Source organism: Notothenia rossii (genome assembly GCF_949606895.1).
Source record: "Notothenia rossii genome assembly, chromosome: 6".
Lineage (NCBI taxonomy): Eukaryota > Metazoa > Chordata > Actinopteri > Perciformes > Nototheniidae > Notothenia > Notothenia rossii.
In genome coordinates, this window is record NC_136909.1 from 15465142 (window position 1) to 15488755 (window position 23614).

General features: G+C 43.9%; 1 protein-coding gene across 4 annotated transcripts in view; it reads right to left on the bottom strand.

Annotated features, from left to right (window-relative positions):
- Positions 1–23614, bottom strand: part of arb2a (ARB2 cotranscriptional regulator A) — a 150864-nt gene that overhangs the window by 117755 nt on the left and 9495 nt on the right. For all 4 annotated transcript variants that reach the window (XM_079688080.1, XM_079688081.1, XM_079688082.1 and 1 more), the window contains exons 5-6: positions 16676–16741; positions 14881–15072 (exon numbers count right to left, since the gene is read on the bottom strand). In XM_079688080.1, the coding sequence (XP_079544206.1) occupies positions 14881–15072; positions 16676–16741 (258 nt within the window). The remainder of the gene's footprint in view (positions 1–14880; positions 15073–16675; positions 16742–23614) is intronic.

Consider the following 23614-nt stretch of genomic DNA (forward strand, 5'->3'; position numbering starts at 1 on the left):
CCCCAGTGTACCCCCTGCACCCCTGGTAACCCCTATTTAAGCACAGAGTTTCCTCTCATCGATCAAAGAGTGGCACACACAGTCCAGGAGCATGACACTGGCACTGGAGAGCTTACAGCAGGTTCCAACTTTGACCCTGTGAGATGCTTAGTGGCTGATTGTACGTGTGTGTGTGTGTGTGTGTGTGTGTGTGTGTGTGTGTGTGTGTGTGTGTGTGTGTGTGTGTGTGTGTGTGTGTGTGTGTGTGTGTGTGTGTGTGTGTGTGTGTGTGTGTGTGTGTGTGTGTGTGTGTATGTATAGTCCAAATTCACAGTGGGTCACCTTTCCACTCACCACTAGCTTTGCGCGAAACTCAATTTCCTCTTGTAAAAGCACTTTTAACCTCTGCAAACCTGCTGCGATGAAGAATACATGTAAAATGTGTTAAAAAATGTAGAAGCCTTCTTGTGTGTGTGTGTGTGTGTGTGTGTGTGTGTGTGTGTGTGTGTGTGTGTGTGTGTGTGTGTCTGTCTGCATGTAATATCAACAGACTCAAACACATATGGTACATCCACCCACCTGTAGCCAAATAACGTTTTTGCTGTCAGACGGTGAACCGTTGCTGAACAGGTTGACGAATGGTACAAAAGATTGTACAGGAGTTTTCCAGCGTGTGCGTCTGATTTTTTTGCTCGTGTGTGTGAATGTGTGGGTTGGAAAGTGTGTGTGTATTGGCCATAGAGAAGTGTTCCCAGTGAGAGAGTGAAGAGGTATCCACCACACACTGCCTGGGGCCCTCTGGAAGAGAGACTAAACAAGACCTTCCCACTGGGACGCACACACACTGCCGGCAGCTGCAGATGACCTACTACCCACCTCACACACACACATACACACACAGAGAAAAATCCTTTTTGATAGTATAATTTGTTAATTTCAAGAGAAAAAATTAAGTTAATTATCACACATGGGCTGAAAAATGTTCTCTTCCAAATAATGTTTGCCAATTAGATCAAAGTCTTCCTCTCTCATTTTCTTTTGTTTTCATCCTCTTGTTTTTTCCATCCTCTCATCCCCCAAGCAGCATGGCGGCGTGAGCAGCCTGGAAACTGACACATATCTTTTTCAACTAAATGTAAACACAGTATATGTGTGCATAGTTCAGAGAGTAAACGTTAATTTGTTTTCCCTTAAATTATACCTTCTGAAACAAACTAATCGTTCTTTTTTTGTTCAGCTTTCGGATCTACAGCAGTAATTTCCCAAACTAGTTTAAACTGTGGATGTACACACACACACACTCACACTCACATGCACCCCTTTAAGCTGACAATTTCAGAGTAAAAAAGTGATAGTATGGTATCAACAATTTGTAACAAATCCTGCCTCATCCCCGGTGTCTTTTTATAGCACCCGGGGTTCTGCAGAAACAACTTTGGGAACAACTGATCTAAAGTGCTATGTTTGAAGTCACACTATTCAAATTCAGATTCATTGTAGGGGAGGAATACTTTAATGGAACATGCATATGCAACAGTATGTGTGTAAGTCCAGAGGTACTTTATTACAAATAAATGATATCTGCATTGTAGAATTGCCAGAGTTAATTTACTGTAACTCTGAAAGTGTTAAAAATCCACTTCATGTGTTTATGGAAGCCAATCAACACTAATTAACACTTGCTGTTTTCCCTTGAATGTTGGCTCTTAGGCCAACCAGAAAATGTCTAAATGCATGTTCCCCCTAAAACGTTTATGTATTTGGCAGATCTGCGGTGGTTGCAAATTTCAGATGCGACTGGTAATTACAAAAATTACAGGACCTCCCAAAACAAAATCCCTCTTAAATAGGGCTTAATGTGAAATGCAAATAATATGTCCAACTACACCAATGACAAAAAGAAAACAATGATAACAACCGCGTGCTATGACCTTTTAACTACAGTGTGTTTTTAAAAAACCTCAAACCCATTGTAAACTGTTGTTCTCATTTATCAGTATCTTGTGAAACAAAAGCCTGCATGTTATCCTGAGGAAGCCTGAGGATGAACTTATCTTCTTCATATCGTTCTCTGACTGACAAATAAAGGCAACCTGCCAAGAAAAACTCAATGAGACCACAATCAATATACTGCTACAAGGTGCTCTCACACACACACACACGTGCATACGTGAACGCACACACACCACAGATAGCGGATGATGCTCGATTACCTGGAGAACATAACAATCAGCTGCATGCTAATACAGTATGCACACACACACACACACACACACACACACACACACACACACACACACACACACACACACACACACACACACACACACACACACACACACACACACACACACACACACACACACACACACACACACACACACACTACATGCAGAGAAACACACACATACGTATGTGCACACGGAAAGACACTTAATATGCAAATGCTTTTTTTTTTGCAACAGGGACAACAGCACTCGATTGTTCATCTGGATGAGGGGGGGGGCAGGTAGATAAATAAATGGCTCTCTAGATATCTTGCTCAGACCTCAATTGATGAGATTTCACATACGGCAGCAGCAGTGCTGTTAGGACAGGGAATACCACCACAAAATAATGTTTTCTCTCCCTCTGATCAATTTTTAATTTGGCCTGTGCAGCGGAGCCCTTGGCGGGCCTGGCCCCGGTAATTATGGTGGGATATTGACAGCTGCCTTCCCGCGGGATACTATTTAAAAGAGGTTTAACCCCAGAGCAAGTCCAGGCCCCACACCCGCCTTTGAAGGTGTCAAGTGCATTGATCTGAGCTGCGGGATGTGCTGGGACCTTCCCACCTGGAGGTGAGTGGAAGTCTGTGTGTGTGTGTGTGTGTGTGTATATGTGTATGTGTATGTGTATGTGTGTGTGTGTGTGTGTGTGTGTGTGTGTGTGTGTGTGTGTGTGTGTGTGTGTGTGTGTGTGTGTGTGTGTGTGTGTGTGTGTGTGTGTGTGTGTGTGTTGCTTGCAGGGCTACTATTACAAGGCCAAGGCAGGAAGGCACATCTTTTGACCCCTATACAGACACACGTACACACACAGACACACATAAATTGTCCTCTGGCTAAACCTGGCTGGTTTGATAGAATGATACCTTGTCTGGCCTCTGTAGCCACCTGATGCCCCAAGATACGCTGAACACACACCGTATGTACAATGTTATCGCTGGTTTACACACACACACACACACACACACACACACACACACACACACACACACACACACACACACACACACACACACACACACACACACACACACACACACACACACACACACACACACACACACACACACACACACACACAGGTTAACTCACAGCTTGGGGGGCATTAGAGGAACTAATGAGAAAGGAGGAGGAGGAAGAATGGTGAATGGAGAGTGAGAGAGAAGGAGAGATCCTCACTTCATGCAGGGCCTTGACACAACACAGACAGAAGCAGAGTGTGCAGCTGATGTTGAAGAGGACATCATCTAGCTATAAAAACACAAAGAAAAAAGACAAGGGTGGGCAGCATGACCAAAATTAAAAGAGGATTTTTGTGTTTGAGTTTGTCTGCTTCGCTGCCCCCTTTCAGCCTCCCATTGAAATTCTGGGCAGATACAAACCCCTAGGCTTTTGACACACTTTTGAAAACACCACACCCCCTCTTTTTTTCCAGTGGGGCTCCAATGTCGAGCCTGACTCACTATCAAGAGAGGGGGAGACCAAGGGAGATGAAGAAAAAGGGGGGGTGAGAAGAAGGGGGGTCATTACAGGGGGTATAGATCTGTTTTTGTATTAGCAATTTCCAAATTTGTATTAAGTAGTTCTTGAGGACAGTGTGAAATGTGTGGTTGTGTGTATGAGTGCACTTGTCTATGCAGTTAACAAGTGGTGGATTTGTCAGGCTTGGATTTGTGGATGAATTCATTCATATTTGATATATCTAAAAGTATGACTTAAATAACAAAATCAAGCTGAAGATTTCTCACATCGGAAAACAAATAGACAACCAACTGAACTTCTCCAGAAATCACGTTTGTAGCTTTAAACGGGCACTAGTTCATCTAGAAACATTTGTAAACATTTTGTTTTTCCTCTAGCCCAAATAAATACTGTTGAGCTTTCTAACAAAATTGTGGCCAAGAACTAAAGTTTTCTTCAAAAACGAAACATTTCGATTGCAGGACAATTAAAAGGAAAAAGGACAAGAAGTGACATAAAGTAAGAAAGTAAAAGCAAAAAAGGTTCTAAAAAAATGAAGCTAAGGCCTCACAACAATGTTTTTATTTCTTACAGTATGGACATAAACTTCCACATGTTTAAAGTCCGACTGTTAACTCCAACAGCTACAATAACTAATGATCCCACCTATCAATAATCCCTCCTTCAATTATTCTGACTGTAACCTCCCTCTCTCCCTCATCCCCACGGCACCCACCCTCCACCTCCACCATCTCAGTCTCAGGATGCAGAGCAGTGACAGGGCCAGAAGGTAATGATACAGCTGCCATGATGCAACAAGCAGACCTGTCGACTGTCAGGAATTGAAATCATGAAGGAATAAGCTGTCATTAAGAGGCCCTCTCCCAGTAGTGGAGCTGTCAGAAGCCTGCCTTCTGCCTACTCTCTCTCTCTCTCTCTCAACTCCCGTCTCGCCTCTGCCAGTCCCACCCCATTTGCAGTCACTCCCTAGTCTTCCTCTCATTTCTTTCTCCGTGCTTCAATCCTTTCTGTACCCCACTCCTTCTGTCCTCTTCCAACCAATCATAACCCATCTCCCTCTCTGCACCCCTCCACCCCCCCTTTCCATCTCAGATTCCTCTTTTCCCCACTCACTGGTTGATGCTGGAGCATCCTCCTCTCACCTGTCATTTTACCTCTGGGCTATGGGAATAGCACCACTTCCATGTGCACACACACACATATACAGGTAAAGACAACATGCATGAGACCTGCTCATACAGCACAAAGTTTCCCCTTAACCCGGCAACACTACCACAAGCACCTCCTCTGCCCCATGTGTTGCATTTATGTCTGTGTTGGTATGTGTTTCTCTGTGTGCTGTGCAAACGTCTGCAATCTCATATTTAAGACTTACCTTTAACACCGAGCATGACAAAGATTGTGACATCTGAAGACAAGAGCATGGTGTATGAGAGGCAGACACCGGTGATCGGGTGCAAATGGTGCGGAAGAGACAGGCTGCCTCGAAAATAGCCCAGTGAATGTGTGTGTGTGTGTGTGTGTGTGTGTGTGTGTGTGTGTGTGTGTGTGTGTGTGTGTGTGTGTGTGTGTGTGTGTTGTGTAAAGGGGCCTGATTAACTTGCACAATCAGCTACTTTTTTTCCATCGGAAGAGAGGAAAGGCTGATTCGATCTTCCGAGGAACATGGCTAAGAATTTCAGAGTGGTGCTTTGACACAGGTGTGTGCAAGCGAGAATTGCACTGTTTCCACACACACCCACACACACGCTAAATTAGTAGTGAGTCTTATCTGTGTGTGTTGCTCATGAGTTCTGCGAAGCCACAAGCTCCCCCTATATTTGCCAAATGCACTCCAGTTGACCCTTCGCTGCAGGCTTTGAATTTACAATCAACTTCCCATGAGTAACTTCACATGAGCTGCACTCGAGGCAAATGATTCTTGCCACGAAACACTTGTGGAGCCTCATACAAAAATGAGAAAAAACAGTATACTCAAAATTCAACATTTGACCCAACACTTCACTTAAGTAAATGTTTTAAATAAAAAAGACAGTGTAATTGTCACGGTGCCAGACTTGCTCTCACACAGTCAAACAGCGTCAGAATGAATTACAAATGTGTTTTAATACAATCTTTGATGACAGTTTGGTTACAGGAATATCCCACTGCCTGCAATTCTCACATTGGATATCAACAATGTCTTTCTAGTTACTTTCTTTGAATGTAGTGGTGTTATAAAATGTTTTTCTATTGTCACTTTCCTTCTCCATGGCTTTTCCTGAATGTCCCAGAAATACTCTTGTTAGTCCCGTTGAACTTTACATTATATGCACCTGTGGACTTAATGTGTGGAGATATTGATGATGATGATGATGATGATGATAGCCATAGAAGCAGCAATAGCAAAAGTTAACTGCTGTACTTTCCCATGTCTGGAAGTAAGGGGACAATAATTATATAGAGTTATAATTAATATGCTTAACTTTATATTGGCTTAAACTGATTGACTGAACTGATTTGATTCAACCACCTCCTTCCAATCATTAATGTTTTATATTTAGTAAAATAACAATGGTATATATGGTTGCTTTTTACAAAGTTTCAGACATCACATCCTCACCATTTCTGATGCGCCTCTCTTCCCACAAGGAGTTTAAATATAACATGCTGGGGTGTCAGCTACCCACTTGGCTGACCTGGAAAGAACTCATTATAAACTTTGACTTAAGAGATACCATACAATGAATGCATAACTTTCACGCATGCTTTCCACAATCATATAGGGGAAAAATGTGAAATGTGTAACAGCGTAATGTTAAATATGAAAAATATCAGAGACTTTAGGAACATTTATGTCAAATATCCTATATAGCAGCGTCAGAATAACATGCCAATACTGATTTGTGATTGTACATTATTGAATAAATGTCAGTAATTTGAATTGTCATTGTTTTATAGTGTTGACTAGGCATGTGGTGCATATGTTGAGCATGGTGGACATTTTGAGCATACTGTCAAGGAGTGAACTCTGAGGCATGAACTGAATTGCACGACTCAAACTCAGACTCGGATAGTGTTTTCAAAATAAAGACTTTACTGGGATTTGCAGAGTAATGAAAACAAGGAAAACAAAAACACTCTTTCGAGGAAAACTAGAACAGTGATCAATAACATAGATCCGTGAGAAGTCCGTGAGGTAAGCAGGAACGTAGGTCATAGAGAGACAACGAACTGACAATGAACAGGAGGGAGCTAACAAAATATATACACAGGTAAAGGGGACACAGGTGGAAACAATCAGGGCGGGGGAAATAATCAAGGACGCAGTAGACAGAAGGGGGCGGGGAGCGTGGAGGCCTGAAATGAGAGGGAGAATTAATTAAGGGAATAAACATAAAGCACAGGACAAAGGGACATGACAAAACTAACAAAGAATAAACGTTCACTATAAGTTTCTTAGACATGACAGTACCCCCCCTTCTAGGGACGGCTCCTGACGGCCCAGGCTCCTCTGAGCTGAGGCGGTCAAAATCCTCAATGAGGCTTTTATCTATGACGAAGCGGGAAGGAATCCATGTCCGCTCCTCAGGACCATAACCCTTCCAGTCAACCAGTAGCTGTCGCCCTCTACCCCTTTTCCGACTAGCCAATAGTGTCTTGACTGTGTAAACCGGACCTCCATCGATCATGCGGGGGGGCGGGGGGGGTTTGGCGGTGGGAACCATAGCGCTCTCCTTCAATGGTTTTAATTTCCCTACATGGAAGGTGGGATGTACCTTCATGGCCCTGGGAAGCCGTAGTCTCACTGAAACCGGGTTGATGACCTTGGTGATGGGAAAAGGACCCACAAACCGGGGAGCCAATTTTCGGGAGAGTACGTGGAGGGGAAGGTCTCGTGTAGAAAGCCAGACTTTTTGGCCTGGCTGGTATACAGGGGCTGGTCGGCGTTTTCGGTCTGCTGCTCTTTTAACCAGTTGTGAATTCCTGCAGAGGATCTTCCTAGCCGCAGCCCACACGCGCCGACAACGCCTGACCAGAGCATGGGCAGACGGGACCGTGACCTCTCTCTCCGTGGCTGGGAACAGTGGTGGCTGGTAGCCATAAACACAGTGAAACGGGGACAGGCCCGTGGCAGAAGTAGGGAGGATGTTGTGTGCATACTCAACCCAGGTGAGGTGCTCGCCCCAGGAGGATGGATTCTGGGACACCAGGCAGCGCAGGCAGGTCTCCAGTACTTGATTTAGGCGCTCTGTCTGGCCGTTAGACTCCGGATGGTATCCAGACGAGAGACTAACCGTGGCACCGATGAGGCTGCATAACTCCTTCCAGAAGCGTGACACAAACTGGGGGCCCCGGTCGGAGACAATATCCTTTGGGAAACCATGAAGCCGAAACACATTATGCATCATGACCTCAGCCGTTTCCTTAGCTGAGGGCATCTTGGGCAGAGCAATGAAATGTGTCATTTTAGAAAACCGGTCCACTACCGTGAGAACTGTGGTTTTACCTCTAGAGAGGGGCAGGCCAGTGGCGAAGTCCATGGAGATCTCTGACCAGGGTCTGTTGGGAATAGGGAGTGGTTGTAATAGTCCTATTCACGCCCTGGAAGAGGTCTTGTTTCGAGCGCAGACAGGGCACGCCTCCACATACTCCTTCACCTCCTTCTCCATGGATGTCCACCAGAAACGTTGTTTTATAATGAACATAGTTCTCTTGACTCCGGGGTGACAGGTGAGCAGCGAAGTGTGAGCCCAGTGGATCACCTGTGGTCACTTGGCCTCCTGAACGGAAAGCCGGTTAGAAGGGCAACCCCTTGGTGCAGGAGCTCCAGCATTGGCTCGTATTACCTCCTTCTCTACTGACCAAGTCAGCGCTCCTACCACCCGGTTTAATTGTATGATGGGTTCCGGCTCCTTGACTGCAGGCACAGGGTCAAACAGACGGGACAGAGCGTCAGGCTTGACATTCTGAGACCCCGGCCTGTAGGAAAGAACAAAGTCAAAACGGTTAAAAAACAAGGTCCACCTAGCCTGGCGGGAGTTCAGTCTTTTGGCTTTTCTTATATACTCCAGGTTTTTGTGATCGGTCCAGACCACAAAAGGATGCTTGGCTCCCTACAACCAATGCCTCCACTCTTCCAGTGCCAGCTTCACGGCCAGCAACTCACGGTTTCCCACGTCGTAATTTCTCTCTGCTGGGGAGAGCTTCCTTGACAGGAAAGCGCAGGGGTGAAGTTTGTTGTCCTTTCTGTAGTCGCTGGGAGAGGACCGCTCCCACCCCTTCGTTGGAGGCATCCACTTCTACCACAAACTGACGAGTGGTGTCCGGCAGGGTGAGTATGGGAGCAGAGGTGAACATTCCTTTAAGCCGAGAAAAAGCCTCCTCAGCCTGAGGAGACCACAAAAAAGGCACTTGAGGGGACGTGAGGACATGAAGAGGGGCTGCAATAGCACTGAAACTCCGCACAAAACGTCTGTAAAAATGTGCAAAGCCTAAAAACTGCTGCACTTTCTTACGAGAGTCAGGGGTAGGCCAACAAGCTACTGCGCTAACCTTCTCTGGGTCCATCCTAACCTTACGAAATGATGAAGCCCAAAAAAGTGACTGTCTCTGCATGGAATTCGCATTTTTCTGCTTTGACAAACAACCTATTCTGGAGTAGCTCTTGTAGGACCTGGCGGACATGTTGTTTATGGGTGTCAAGGTCAGGGGAGTAGATCAGAATGTCGTCAAGATAGACAAAAACGAAACGGTTCAGAAACTCCCTCAACACGTCGTTGATCATAGCCTGGAAAACAGCAGGAGCGTTTGATCATCCAAATGGCATTACAAGGTATTCATAGTGGCCTGAAGGGGTGTTAAAACCCGTCTTCCATTCATCGCCCTCCCTGATCCTGACCAAATGATAAGCGTTACATAGGTCTAACTTGGTGAAAACCTTAGCATCCTGAAGCTGCTCGAAGGCTGACGAGATGAGAGGAAGGGGGTACCAATTTTTAACCGTAATGTCATTGAGAGGTGAGTAGTCAATACATGGCCTAAGAGACCCATCCTTTTTGCCAACAAAAAAAAACCCCGCTCCTGCTGGTGATGAGGAATGGCGAATAAGGCCTGTTTTGAGGGAGGCATCAATATAGTCCTTCATGGCCTCTTTCTCAGGTCCTGAAATAGCATATAGTCGACCCTTAGGAATTGGAGACCCAGCAATCAGGCCAATAGCACAGTCATAGGGGCGGTGAGGAGGAAGAGTCAGAGCCTTGGATTTACTGAATACTTCACTTAAATCGTGGTAGCAGGAAGGGACTGAAAGTACATCAGGAAAATATATTTCTGGGATAGTTCCCTGCCTAACACTCCCAGTGTCACATCTCCTGTCAATCTCTGCTACCTGCTTAAAACAGAGATCAATGCAATTCTTTCCCCACCCCTCCACCCTCCCAGATTGCCAATCTATGTGAGGGTTATGAAGTTTCAACCAGGGAAACCCCAAAATGAGTGGATGTTGGGCTGAGTTAAATAAGTGAAATGACATTGTCTCGTGATGATCATTACATCTTATTTCTAAAGGCTCTGTTTGGTGAGTCACTTTAAACAACAGCCACCCATTGAGAGCACTCGCTTCAAGAGGCTGGGGTAGAGGTTTAATTTTGATGTGCAATTTTTTAACTAAACCCCAATCCATAAGACTTTCGTTTGCCCCTGAGTCAATGAGAGCACCATGAGTAACCACATTGTCTCTGATTTTTACCTGGCTGCGGGTCAGGGTGCGAGGAGGAAAGTCAGAGGAAGAGATCCGGCTCACCAACGTACTCCTCTTTATTGGTGAGCCTCCTCTTTTACCGGACAAGCCGCTTGTGGATGTCCGCGCTGCCCGCAGTAGAAGCACAGACCCTCCCTTAATCGACGCTGAAGTTCTGCCATCGAAAGCTTGGCGCGGCCCAACTGCATTGGCTCCTCCACGGAGCCAGGGGGCGCTGTTGTCCGGGACGCAGGTGGTGAGGGGTGACGGGGCCTCCAAGAAGAATTAGTATCAAGCGGCGAGCGTCTCCTCTGGAGAGGCGGATCAACCACATCCTTGGATTTATTCCTTCTCCTCTCCGTCAAACGATTGTCTATCCTTGTTGCCATGGATATGACAGAGTCCAAGTCAGCGGGCAGATCGAGAGGCGCCAGCCGGTCTTGTAGGGGATCCGAGAGTCCGCTGACGAAAGCGTCAAACAATGCAGCGGAGTTCCAACCGCTGTCGGCTGCCATAGTCCGGAACTTGATGGCGTAGTCAGCCACACTCCGCTGATGTCGTCGCAGCTTAATCAGAGCCCGAGCTGCTTCCCTGCCCGGCGTGGTTTGATCGAAGATCTTTCTCATAGTGTCTATGAAGTTTTCCAGAGACCCGCAGATGGGGGAGCCTCGGGACCACTCTGCCGTAGCCGACGCTGCTGCTCGGCCGGAGAGATGGGAGATCATGAAAGCCACTTTGGAACTGTCCGTGGGAAAAGCAGCCGGTTGGTGGTGATAGTGTAGCTCACACTGCACGATGAACGGCCGGCAGCCTTCCGAGTCTCCGGAGTACTTTTCGGGTGGAGCCAGATGCATGGAAGTACTGTGCGGCTCAGTAGCCCGGTTGGGGTCGGATCCGGTCGCCGCTGGAACCGGAGGAGTCGTAGGAGGAGAAACAGCCTGCAGGTGAGTGAGCACACGCTGACCCTCTGCTGCCAGTAGATTTACTTGGGTCGTCACCGATGTTTGTAGTTCCCTCTGGCTGCTGGTTAGATTCTGCACTCCCTGCTGCATGATGGCCATATGCTCCTCTTGTTGCCCAAGACGTTGGCCCTGAGAGCGGATGGCGTTCTTTATCTGGTCTGAGTCGGCTGAGTTCATTTTGTTGGTCAGTTCGTACTGTCAAGGAGTGAACTCTGAGGCATGAACTCAATTGCACGACTCAAACTCAGACTCGGATAGTGTTTTCAAAATAAAGACTTTACTGGGATTTGCACAGTAATGAAAACAAGGAAAACAAAAACACTCTTTCGAGGAAAACTAGAACAGTGATCAATAACATAGATCCGTGAGAAGTCTGTGAGGTAAGCAGGAACGTAGGTCATAGAGAGACAACGAACTGACAATGAACAGGAGGGAGCTAACACAATATATACACAGGTAAAGGGGACACAGGTGGAAACAATCAGGGCGGGGAAAATAATCAAGGACGCAGTAGACAGAAGGGGGAGGGGAGCGGGGAGGCCTGAAATGAGAGGGAGAATGAATTAAGGGAATAAACATAAAGCACAGGACAAAGGGACATGACAAAACTAACATAAAGAATAAACTTTCACTATAAGTTTCTTAGACATGACACATACTGCGCCCCAGTATCCACTGAAAATAGCCCACTGAATAACTACAGTATAATGGGCAATGCTGATGAGTGTGCAGCTTGTCACTAGTTTCGATTATCATCCTGTTTAGCTGGTCCCTCTCTGCTTGAGTGGGAACTAATCATCAAAATCAGCTGATGGCATGTAACATTGAGAGAGAAACGTGATATCTCTTGCCAATGCCACTCTAGAGCTAGACACTTGAATAATGGCTAATTGGCTATCCTTCAGGTGTTCTCTTCACAAACCTGCTTTATCATGGGATTGTCCTCTTAATATAGATTGTGAATGTTGATGTCTGTATTGGTTGTGTCACAGAGCTGTCATCTCACTGAGCTGTCATTCATTTGAGTTTTTGATCAAACATGTTTCATAGGTTTACCGTAATTGTATTTATTTTTTACCTTCGTCTCAATTAAAACCTTAACTTTTTCGTGTAGAAGCTGTAACTCCTTTACAATGTGCTTCAAAACTATACATCCACCCAAATTTCATAGTATGACATAATGAACTACAATCATGCCTGTAATCAATGCAGACAGCATGAATTGACCGTGCCTGTCTTTCCAGAGCAGACTCAGAGTGCCAGGCCTGTGTGTGGTTAACGCCTGGATGATGATTTGTCAGGGTGTAGGAACAGAATTTCTTGTTTACTATGATGAATGAGCAACACTCGCACTACACAGTGTTCTCTATATCTAAGCTGTCACTTTGGCTTTCGGCAGCACAACCCTTCTCCAACTGTAATACCAGCCAGGGTAACTGTAAATCAAAGACAGTCTCTGGGTAGCCGAATGATTCTTTTGCACACATGGGCACACACACAGCCCAAACCTCTCCTGTTGTTGTACACAGAAGGAGCAAGCTTTACACAGCAGTGAAAGTCTTTATGGCATTCAGGTTGACCAAACGAGGGAACAAGAGGAGAGGGAGAGCAGGATCCCCCCTAAGTCAATTTGAACAGGAGGACGATGAAATTACACAGGTAGTTGTGGCCAGGCTGACAAATGAGCACAGAGATGGGGTGACACATAATAAGAAAGGCACAGCCACCTCTAGCTTGCTGACAAACGTCTGATCATATGGAAGGAAAAGTAAATACATTACATGATATCTTCTCTCTCTCAGCTCAGTTACACATGAATACACAGGACTAAATAGGACTCATGCATCATGAGAATGCATTTTCTTGTATAATGATAATCAAGTTGGAGAATATGCTTCATTTCACTAACCAGAAGAATAGAAGACTCACTTATGAGTTGAAGACTGCACAATTGTATTATTCAAGAGTATCATTCTTTGTTTGCATCTTTGAATAAATGTATACTTCATCGAAAACAAGACGATGTTGAGTGCAACATTTTTAAAGATCATATTATGTCTTATATAAACCATGGAGAGGTTTCATTTCCACTCCACACGTGTGTTAATTCTAAAATGAACTGAAATGAGTCGCTGCAGAACAGAGTCTGAGATACGAAAGCACAGAGCAACAAAATATTACTGCTTTTTAAACGTTTGGTTTCGGCTAACGTATTGTTGGTAGGCCTGTCGCGATAATCGATAAATTGACTTATCGTACGATAAATAAAAATGGACTCGATAACTTTTCTGAGCTCGATAAATTGCCGTTTACATAAAGATGTGACCAGCATTTTAGCCTGGAGCGCTGTGGCTGCCAGGCGCGCTGTGAGGGGCGGGGCTGACACACAGACAGGTCAGGACACTCCGCGTGCACGTGCAGCAGCCAAATTAATAATATAGCGACAAGTGGGAGACAACGTGTGACTTACTCGCGGGGAATTTAAAGTGAAATGGAATTGGTTACAAAACCTAACTACACATCTCGATTCTCCGGTGTGGCAGTATTTTGGATTCAAACCAAATCAACGAGGCGAACCTACGGACTTGAATGAGCCGGGCGATGTGTCGCATTGGTTTAAAAAAGGTAGCGACAAAAGCAGGCAATACCACGCATTTTAAACTACACCTAAAACACAACCACTCCATTCCGTTTATCCAGCTGGGAGCAAACACGGCAGCTGGAGATGGAGAGGCCCCGCCCGACAATGCAAACATGTTGGTGTTCCTTGCTCGAAAACTTAGAAAAACAGATTTGGATATGGCCTGTTGAGGCATCTGGGTCTTTGACAGTAGACTGTAAACTTGACTGTTGTTTTAAGGAGGTTTTTTTTGCTTGTGAGATAATGTGTGCTTATATATATATATATATATATATATATATATATATATATATATATATATATATATATATATGAGAGAGAGAGCTCCGTTTTCCAGCCTGACTATTTAATTTATTGTTTTGGTTGTGTGATTTAATTTATTCATTATAATTTAATTAATTTGTTTGATTTATTATGTATAATTTATATATTTTAATATTATTTCACATTTCATTTGCAATGTTGAATGTTCAATAAAAAGTTATGTTTGAAAGGATGTACTTGAATTATTATTATATATCATCATTATGTCTTAAAACGGTGCCGACAATATTATCGTTTATCGCAATAATTTCCAGAAAAATGTATCATCCAACAAAATTAATTATCGTGACAGGCCTAATTGTTGGTAGCAACTACTACTACTAATATTACTACAACAACAAGAAAAGTTCAGATTAAATGAAGTATTTGGAACTAGCAGCACAATAAATAGTTTTTTTCACATCATAAATGCAGTGTCCTTAGTGAGCTCTCTTGGATCAAAAGACCAGAAAAGAAGTTCAAAACAACCAACAGAATAGCTTCAAACTCTTTTGTTGTGTCCCCTACCTCCATGGCTCTGGTGATGAAGGGGATCTGGGTCCCTGAGTCCAGGTCCTGGTTGATGATGAGTCTACGGGCCCACTGACCGGCACGCACCACGCCACTGCCCTGGATCAGCACCAGCAGCTTCGAAGGGTTGGACAAGGCATCAGGGCTCAGGTAGATAAAACTGGTGGGTTCATCATCCGTACGTTCTGCCTAAACATTCAGGAAAAACACAGGTTGTGTGTGTCAGTAAGTGACACTGCTATTGTAGTAAAACCCACAAATCTCTTATGAGACTAAACAAATACTTCTTCAATGGTGTTCATCTAGTTTACAGTATGTACTCAAAATGTTTTAATATGATTTCATAGACTTTTGAACACATATTTTCTGTTTCCATGCAAACGTAGCAAACGCAGAAGACTATCAAATTGTGTTATCTGCTTCTTCAAAGAATGATTATGAATAATGGTTTTTGTAATAAACTAAAAACGAATTTGTTCTGCAGCGTCAGTGCACTATTCATCAATAATCATCATTAGAAACAGCTTTTGTGCGAATAACAGTGAGCAGAAGGTGATATGGACTAAAAGGGAGGCTCAGTACGTAAGTGAGTTGTGTATGTGCACGCATGCGCTCCGTCCACATCCCATGCTCCTTTGCATCCCTCCCAAGTATGCCTGGAAGAATCTCTAAGGACACAAACACTGTCCATAAAAGCCATGGGTGGCAGCTGCAAGAACTTAATCCAAGCAGACAAAGAGAGCCGAGTGGGGGAGAAAATCTTAGCTTTATTCTCTTTTGCTCGCTCATTCCCTCTCCCTATACTTGGCTGTGGTTAATCTTCTTAAAATCTGCGGTCACAAGTTCAATGCCACGCAGGTGGACGCGGACCCACCACACACACACACACACACACACACACACACACACACACACACACACACACACACACACACACACACACACACACACACACACACACACACACACACACACACACACACACACACACACACACACACACACACACACACACACACACACACACACACACACACACACACACACACACACACACACACACACACACACACACACACACACAGGAATAATGAGATAAATAGGCCAGGCAGATAAGCCAGTAAAAGTGTATGGGGCTAATGAAAGGCGCTGAGTCCCTGGCTTGGTGATTTATGGACACTGTTAGCGCCCGGGCTAACTCTGCTATGTTTCTAAACACCAGCGCTGCCTAACATCCCTATAAACACAGCCTGAAAAATGATCACAACTTTCATGAACATAAGAATAACAGCGAGGGAGGGGTAAAGAGACAAACATGGTTCCAACAACAAATAAAAGGGATCAAGTGTGCGCTCTGAGCCTGGATGAGCTGGGCAAAGAATAACTCCATGATGGCAGAGTAGAAAGTCCCCTTCAGCGCGAATGAATGCAAAACAGATTAAACATCAGCATGCTGCGCCTCTGTGCCTTTGAAATGACACGTCACAATACAGTTAATTTGTTGAGGAGACACTTTTGCACAAAGGATGTGGGCAGGGGAGGGGGGGAAAGAAAGAGGGGGAAAGAGAGAAACTGAGTGAGATAGAAAGAGAAAGACAAAGACTGATAGGGAATGAGGAGAGCTGACGCCTCACAATCCTCTTTTCTTAATTTTTTTTAAACAGGACACTCAATATCATAATCACACTCTGAAGCCTAAGCATTTACGTCAATTTTCCTTTTTAATACTCCCTTTAATCTTCAAGGGCATAAATCAAAGAGGAAAATGCCTCTTTTCACTCTCGGTACTTACCGGAAGGATTTGTTTGGTCATGTTGCACTTTTTCTCCAACAGCTCATAAACATACTGCGTGATGATCTGGGGAGAAAATAACACAGAACACACAATCAAACATTACATTGATAAAAACACTAACGCAATTAGTATTTCTGCTAAGATACAAATCCATCCAACAAAAGCCAACTACACTCTGCATGTATGTGTGAACAAGTAATAGCGAGCACACAAGCAGAATAGAAAATACTATCCAAACCCCTTGTTTGCCCTCTGGTGTGTGTGTGTGTGTGTGTGTGTGTGTGTGTGTGTGTGTGTGTGGGTGTGTGTGTGTGTGTGTATGTGTATGTGTATGAGATACTTGAAAGGGCCTCAATCCTTGTGTGTGTGTGTGTGTGTGTGTGTGTGTGTGTGTGTGTGTGTGTGTGTGTGTGTGTGTGTGTGTGTGTGTGTGTGTGTGTGTGTGTGTATCACAGTGCAGTTAAGAGTGTTGAGGTTGTAAGTGCCAGGAGAGGAAATCTCCTGTACAAGCGAAGGGCTGATGTAAGTTATGTTTATCCCCGCAGCCACAGCACTAAAGAACCTTGTATACCGAATCATTCAAACCCCAGGCCAAGCCTTTCATGGTTCAGTGACATTAACAACTTTCTTTTCCATTTCCTTATTTCTCCTTTCCTTCTTTTCTTCTCCCCACATCCTGTTTAGAGAGAAGTGCTTTGTGGAACGGATTCCATTTTTGATCACTTGTGAGAGGAAGACAGAGGAGCGGTGATAATAGATGACAGGCCACACGGCTGCTGGCACTGAGCTGTGTGGGATCTATTGTCGCTCTGATGATGATTCACAAACACGTAAAATGATAGACTCCTTGTTCTGGTCATGACAATACAATGATGGGTGGATAGATCACAAGGAGATCTGACCAACATGCTTTCTTGCTCTAGTGATGAAGTCCTATTTGGTTAGATTGTGATGCAATCAAACCCCCAACACATATCAGTTAACTGTAACAGATTTATTATAAAAAAATATATAAATCATCACATAACTGTAAAAATGTAAAAACATGTTCAAAACCAAAAGCATTCACCATAAGCATTTAGTGTGTTTTTTAAGTTAAATATTAATTCTCACAATAATCACAATCTTGCAATACTTTTTTTATTCTTGAAAGAAACTCAATTCTAACTTGATTAGCTCTCTAGCAGAAAAACATGCAAGAATAACATTATGCACATATTATGACAGCCAATCAAAGGCCAGCAGACAGGCCAAATGAGACGATCGATTCCACCATTTGACCTTGTGAAGGAGGCAAAATGCTGGAGGAGCTAAAACAACACCACCTCAGCCCAACCAACCGAACCTCCAACAGCTAATTCACTAAAATGTCAGGCAGTCTGATGAAGACTAAAATGATTCTGCGCCTCAGTATGCTAGTGTTTAATGACATCAATAAGCCTCACAGGAAATGTCATTTGCAATACGTTATTTGTTCAGTGCCTCAGGTGGCTCGGAAACCATCTGATATAGAATAAGCAGAGAGACTAATAGGGAACAAGAAAAGAGAGAAAAAGTTGAAAGAAAAGTTGAATGGTGTAAATGCATTTGTTCTTAACAAAGGATACTGTAGATCATACACACACATCTTATATCTGAGTTTATATATAGGCTGTGTGGTCATCTGTATACCTGAAACCTGCAGCTGGGAAAACAAAATCAAAAGCAAGTGTTGAAAAGAAACAATACCAGTACTGTATTTTTTTTTAAATGGGATAGACTCAGAGCTGAGGCATACAATGCAGCACACACACACACACACACACACACACACACACACACACACACACACACACACACACACACACACACACACACACACACACACACACACACACACACACACACACACACACACACACACACACACACACTCGTTCTGTGTGGGCCTCTGAGGACTACGTCTCAGCAGCTGATCAGTACACTAAGAAAAGCCTCTTTGTCACCTAATTACCAATGTGTTATTAGTGCTTTCATGAAATGCCTGCAGGAGGCTTACATACGACGATTGGAGAAGCGCGAGGAGTGGATTTGGAAAACAATATTAAGACACAAAGAGAAGGGAAGGAAATGGAGGGTAGTTAAAAAAGAGTGGAGAGGAAAGCAAAATAATTTAATTCAATCAAACGGTCGAATGGCCATAAACATGCTTACAACGTCTTTGTTATCTGAAACAACTATGTCATATTATTCAGGCTGAGCAGATATGGTTTCAACATGACCAAGAAAGAGCCTTTGCGAAACTCTCTAGACTAGAGAGACAAAGTCAGCTTTCAATATCGAAAAAAAAAGAAGCAAAAACAGATACAATTTGAAATGTATCGTCTGCTAGCATAGCCAGGTGATGAGGTATCCTCGAACAACAGCAAACATTCTGAACAACTGTGAGAGCTGCTGTGGGAGAGTCTGAAAAAGACCTTCTGCGGCTGAGGTCACCTCTGTGTCTGTGGTTTGTTTGTGTAGAGGAAGCGTTGTGGCGATGAAGCAAGAACAGTGGGATCAGGGAGGAAGGAAGAGACTTAAAGGAGGGCTCAGTGGGAGGAAAGAAGAAAGACAAGAAGGGAGACATGGAGAAGTAATCCCCAGGAGCCAGAAGTGTGTGCCAGCTCCCACTGCGGTGAACAGCTGAGAGGAGAGGGAGCGTGAAGGAGGGGAGGATGGGGAGACAACAGTACAGTACAAGGCCTCTGTGAAAGGCCTCTGAGTACAGTAGGTGGGCTTTGACATCAACTTCTCGCAAACCTCTGGTCATCTCCGTAACAATCTCTTCCTCACACACCATGAGCACGTTAATGCTTAATTGTGGCTGCAAGTTGATATGTTTTCAAACCACAGAGAGACCTCCCATATTATGAGTGCGTACAGTATGTATCAGTTAATGCGTGCACGTGTGTTTGTTGTGTGCGCTCTCGTTCTGATTACAACAGTCATGCCTGGTTTGAGTGAGCGCACCTAAGGCGATGGGGTGATTGTCTTTCCAAGGCACTAACGAAAAACAAATGCAAGGAGTAGAGAAAATGGACAGGAAGTGAAAAAAGACAAAAAGGGATGAGGAATAAATAGTGAGGAGACTTGATGCAGTTACAAGAGGAACACATGACCTGAAGTTTATCAGAGTCACCGTAAGTTGCATCGAGATGGATTTTAGACTCTAGACAAAATGAATGCTAGTAATCACAAATACAATCAAAGAAAAATAAACGTGAAATAGTTTAATAACACATTTTTAAGTGATCACAGTGAGAGCTACTGAGCGGTTTGAAAAACAGCTAGTTTGAGTAGTAATTGGACCAATTGGGCTTCTCATTGGTGCATAAAACGCCTTATCTGATCAAACTATCTTAGAGTCAGCCCTGTGCACAAATAAACTCCATACAGCAGCACGTATACACAAGAAACTCATGTACAGACACACATGTCTCTTAACTCTGCAGTCCAGAGCCCCCTCCAAAAGCCACTTAGCTATAGAAACCAGAGAGCAAGAAGAGGCATCAAAGCTGTTTATATAATGAAACTGAAAGAGCTGCTCATGCCGTATCACTGACTGCACCCAGGAAAGCATTCCTTCTTCTCCAGAGAATAGAGGAGAAGAAGAAAATCCCCCCAACAATGCAGCGCAACAACAGCAACGCATACTCAGAAAGAGAGACTGTGAAAATGAGAGAGAGCATGAGGCAACAGAAAGGTTGTTTATTTTAAGTCAGCCTTGTGTACCAACCAAAAGTGGTTTTAAAATAGAGCCTATTGTTGTGAATGTGTGATCTGTCAGGCCGTGTAGGAAACAAAGAGAGAGGGGGGGGAGAGAGAGAGAGAGAGAGAGACTAGTGTAATTCCCATGAGGTCTCTGTCACTCTTCTGTCAGAGGAGAGAGGGCTCTCCAGGGGAAGAGAAAGTTATCAGACTGACAGACAGACTGTTTACACTTAGTGTAGATATCCCCCTCTCTCTCATCCCCCCTCAACCTCCCAGCACTGCTCATCCTAATGGCATCCTAATGACCTCCTCAGGTGTTAACTGAGAAGCCGGCAGAGGTCTAATGCAAAGTAAAGTACTGTATGCCACCCTGGGTGCCGGCGGTAGCGACAGATGCCAGCGCTGCAATATCAGGCCTCCTGTATTCTTTCTAACAACCCATCCCCAACTCCAATTCCCTTCTCTTTCATCAACTCTAATCCACCTTACCTACTCCCTGTAACCATTTTTGTCCGACTGTGTCTGCGTCCTCCTTCATGCTCACAGTAGAAGCTGCAGGGGAAGTGTTTAAGTGTTTTGGGAATGGAGACATGATGGCAGTCAGTGAATCCGGGCAGACAGCTGTCATTTATAGTCACTCTTTAGAGAGAGCCCATTAGCTATTCGAAAAAAAAATGGCCCACGAATGGTATGGGGCCTCTTGATGCTTTAACTACAGTACAGAGGCTTGTCACTTGACGCATCACTTCATGACTGCGCCAGGACTCTTCAAAGTTGATTCAAGACCTCAAAAACTTAAAACATGTGATGCATCTCTTTTTGGTTCATACTGATTATCTAAAAAGGGCTTGACTGTGAAGAAAAGGAACATAACATTGTACGGAATAATCTGAAGTTTAACGTGCACGTACACAAAAGCGGCTGCAAGGAAATATGTAGATTATTACATCCAAGTTACAACAATGTGAATAAATACATTTATTTTAGCTTAATGGAGAGTATTGCAGCTAAATCTCCACAAGAATACAATCACTAAAGAGCGGGCCACACACTCTCCACATTACATCGTGCACGTTTCACTGCATACATTGTTTGTCCGGGGACTCGCATCCAAATGTATGCAGATGATATTGTAATTTATGCGTATGGTATGGTAGAGGAATAACACAAGTCACCATAGGAGTACCATAAACTCATTTATAATATAATGTGAGAGAAAGAAAGAAAGAAATAGAGAAATGTTTATTTTTCCCCTCAGTGTTTTGCTCAAGGGCACTTCAGCAAGGCCTTAAACCTTGGCCAGCTGGTCACTGCTATGACAACGCCCAGCATCCATAATGTGGAGACAGGGAGACAGGAAGAGAGAAAAAAAAAAAAAGATAACAGAGAGACAGCAGAGAGGGTAACAAACAGACAGAGAGAAAGAAAGAGGGATGAAGAGGCAGAGAGGAAAGGGGAGAGAGAGAGAGACGGCTTTCTAATTCAGCCATCTGGCTAGCTTTTCTTCATTATAATATTCTGACTGTGTGTGTGTGTGTGTGTGTGTGTGTGTGTGTGTGTGTGTGTGTGTGTGTGTGTGTGTGTGTGTGTGTGTGTGTGTGTATATGTGTGAGTTTACAAATGTGTGAGTGCCTTCCATTCCACAGATGCAGGCAGAGCAGAGAAGAATCCTCATTTATTAACGGCTTAATAGAGCTCCATCTGGGCCAGACCCTATGCTTGTCTTCTATCAGAGAGATTCATCACCGAATCACAGGAATTAGACTCCAAGTGACACCTACACAGGCTGAGGTGACCCCGCTGCACTGAGCATCGCCGTCACACTGCTGTATGCAGCTGTAATACGGCCATTACGATAACAGTCGGAGCCAAAGATCAACGCTACCACTACACAAGCAGTCTGTCGGCTCTTCGTTTGCGTATTGTTTTAGTTTGAATATGACAGAACAGAATCATAAGAAAACAGAGTAAAGAATACATTAAACTGGGATGGATGGAAATAACATAGAAAAATACTTTCTAAGTCGATGCTTAAACTCTTTATGGAGTGCACTCAGAACATAAAGGGATATTTCACTTGTAGGATCCTTATTTATCCTGCTCTATTGTCCTTTCGTATGCTACTGCCATACCTTCAGACTGCACAGAGAGACATAAAAAAGCTTTAGTGAAGGCTGACCAAAGGAAAAAAGGGAGAAAAGGCTATACAGCCGGAATAAGCTACCTTTCCCTTGAAATAAATTAGTTAAGACAGTTAATAATAAGCTGCTCCCTGAGGACTTTCAAGGGTTTTCATGCCAGAGCTTATGGTTTAATGGAACTTCATTCTCCTACTGTATGTTAGCTCTGAGTCAGTACACTGTATTCAAATGGTACATTCCAACTGTTGAATATGTTCAATCTACTTCCTGTTTTTGTGTACAATGTTGTGTTAAACGCCATCACAGTGACTCTTTAAGTTCAACTTTTAAAAGATAAGCTCTTCTCCTCACCCTTCCCTGTGTTTTTTGGAATGGCATCAGGACCTTGCACATTTGTATAAGCTTTATTTTTGTCTTATTCCATGCTAGTAGAAAATGGCTTACATATTAGGCTGCTGACATATGGCATGGTATCCATAGTTGGTGGAAATAGCGTCTAGAAATCTCTCAACATCATGACATTGATATAAAGGACCAGTTTAGAAAAAGTTTTTAGTAGATGAACAGAAATTCTGAATGGAATATAAATGATTCACGGCTCTCGTGCTCTATCCAAATGTTCTCCCCATGTATTTATTTTTGCTTGGAGGCCATCACACCAACATCCTCGTTCTCCCTCTCTCTCTCTCTCTCCGTTCCTCCATTCAGACGAGGCTGAAGTGCAAATTGGACATCTGGTGCTGTGATGGGTCTGACAATACAGCCGCCACCCCCCAGCCCTCACACATGTACACAGACACACAAACCCACACGCACACAGAGTCCTCTAATACAGGTCCTTAAGGATATAAAGACACTGAGAGGGGAGATATATACGTGGCAGAGATGGACAGAGCAACTTTCAAAACAATGCCATTCAAAAAAGGCAGAAGGACGAGATATAAAAGAAGTCAGAGACAATATAAAGGATTTTAAAGAACTAAAACAAAGAAAATAATAGGTATAAATAAGATCAAATAATATAAAGGGACCAAAAAGGAAACATTAAAAGCAGCAAAAGTGC